Below are 1628 nucleotides of genomic sequence, written 5' to 3'. Positions count from 1 at the left end.
AAGTAGTAATAAAGAAAAATTTGGACTCTATAATTAAATTTTTAGTTTTATGTAAGCAAAAAACATAGTTCACGTGCAAGTTATGACTCATGAGAGAGCGATGCTCCCATAATTATTTTTTAAGCAACTTGATACTATAAACACTTATTTACACTATTAATTATTATTAAGTAAAAGTTAAATTCTAGTTTTATAAAAAACAAAAGGCTATTTCATCGGAGATTGTATTGTTAATTAACTGGTGGACAGAATTTAAGTTGTCCTGATCAAATGGGCATTATTATCGTCTGATGTTTAGTTTTAGCTTGGACAGAACCCACTTCATTATTCTTGCAACCTATATAGCTCATCATTAATTCTCTTTGTTTTACAACCTAACCACTGTAATAGTAATTCACACACTCTTTGTTTTTTCTACCTCTAAATTACAGCTACTAGTATTAATTATTTTTTACGCCGTTTTAACATGGATCAATCTCAGAAAGCCAGTTACCATGCCGGCGAGGCTAAGGGCCAAGTTCAGGTCAAGATCAATATTCTCAAATTTCCCTTCTTCAGTAAAGAAGATGATTACTACATTTTGGAGTACAACTAAGAGGCCATCTAGAACTTATAATTAGTGGGTTCAAAATAAGTCGATCTAATATATACCTACACAAGGACGGATGTAGAATAGCAGTGTTGGGTTCCTCTGAATCCATAACTTTTGATGCGTAGCATAAATTTATGTGTAAAAATTCTTTTAAATTGTAACAAATAGTAGGTATGAACCCATAAGTTTAAAAATATAATGAGTTTAATCTTAAGAGTCTTAAAGGTTGAACGTATAAAGTTTTTTTTTTTTTTAAATAATAGTATCACTTATGAAATGCACTTCTATAAACCAGCTGCTCTGTCCAGATTTTTTGAACGTATAAAGTATAAAGTTTAAATTCTTAATCCGCTTTTGTACCTATAGACATACACACCCATAATATTTCGTCATATGTACATATTGATCAAGTGAAAAGTAATTTGTTCAACTAATAAATGTAATATTGAATCCGTTCTAAATCCGTCTCTAAATGTATGTCGTGTTGATTCATATCTTGTGTTGAATATTTCAGGAGAAGACTAGCCAGATGATGGACAAAGCTGGAGATACTGCTCAATCTGCTAAGGAATCCATGCAGGAGGTTAATTTTGCTTTGCAACTTTTATTTGATTAACATGTCTTAATTTAGATATTGCATATTGCCGATAGAGAGTATTTGTATATTCAAGTTTTACATTAAGTTTCTTTTAAAGTAACTCAATTTTCGTCACTAAATTGATGGCAGACTGGACAGCAGATGAAGGCTAAGGCACAGGGAGCTGCTGATGCCGTGAAAGATTCAGTGGGAGCGAACAAATGAAGAATTGGCTTTGATCCATCTGATTTTTATCATTTTTCATTTTTCATGTAGTTTCTTTTGTTCATTTTCATATTTGCAAAAGAGCTTGTGCATGTGGTTCTCCTCTTTTAGAATGTAGAGGGAGACCACTAATGAAGAGAATTTCGTTTAGTATTATGTTCAGCTCTAGACAAATTGTAATTTGAAGGTTTCAATCCATGAGTATTATCCACCTGGTTAATTCTTCATTTTCAA

At 31.8% G+C, this 1628-nt stretch overlaps 1 protein-coding gene across 1 annotated transcript; it reads left to right on the top strand.

Moving 5' to 3' along the window:
• Nucleotides 1-364: 364 nt before the first annotated feature.
• On the top strand, nt 365-1410 carry LOC107772707 (uncharacterized). The gene is made up of 3 exons (XM_016592188.2): nt 365-523; nt 1107-1175; nt 1320-1410. Exons 1-3 carry the CDS (start codon nt 467-469, stop codon nt 1392-1394), a joined length of 201 nt encoding a protein of 66 aa, XP_016447674.2. The 5' UTR covers nt 365-466; the 3' UTR covers nt 1395-1410.
• Nucleotides 1411-1628: the final 218 nt, after the last annotated feature.

The sequence above is a fragment of the Nicotiana tabacum genome, chromosome 17 (assembly GCF_000715075.1).
Source record: "Nicotiana tabacum cultivar K326 chromosome 17, ASM71507v2, whole genome shotgun sequence".
NCBI lineage: Eukaryota > Viridiplantae > Streptophyta > Magnoliopsida > Solanales > Solanaceae > Nicotiana > Nicotiana tabacum.
This window is presented reverse-complemented; position numbering and strand designations above follow the sequence as displayed.

What these genes read in the sequence shown, in the direction of transcription:
- LOC107772707 (XM_016592188.2), top strand. Translation starts at nt 467, where the DNA reads ATGGATCAATCTCAGAAAGCCAGTTACCATGCCGGCGAGGCTAAGGGC. An exon ending in AGGCTAAGGGCCAAGTTCAG is followed by an intron (nt 524 to 1,106) that starts GTCAAGATCAAT and finishes TGAATATTTCAG; the next exon opens with GAGAAGACTAGCCAGATGAT. An exon ending in CTAAGGAATCCATGCAGGAG is followed by an intron (nt 1,176 to 1,319) that starts GTTAATTTTGCT and finishes AATTGATGGCAG; the next exon opens with ACTGGACAGCAGATGAAGGC.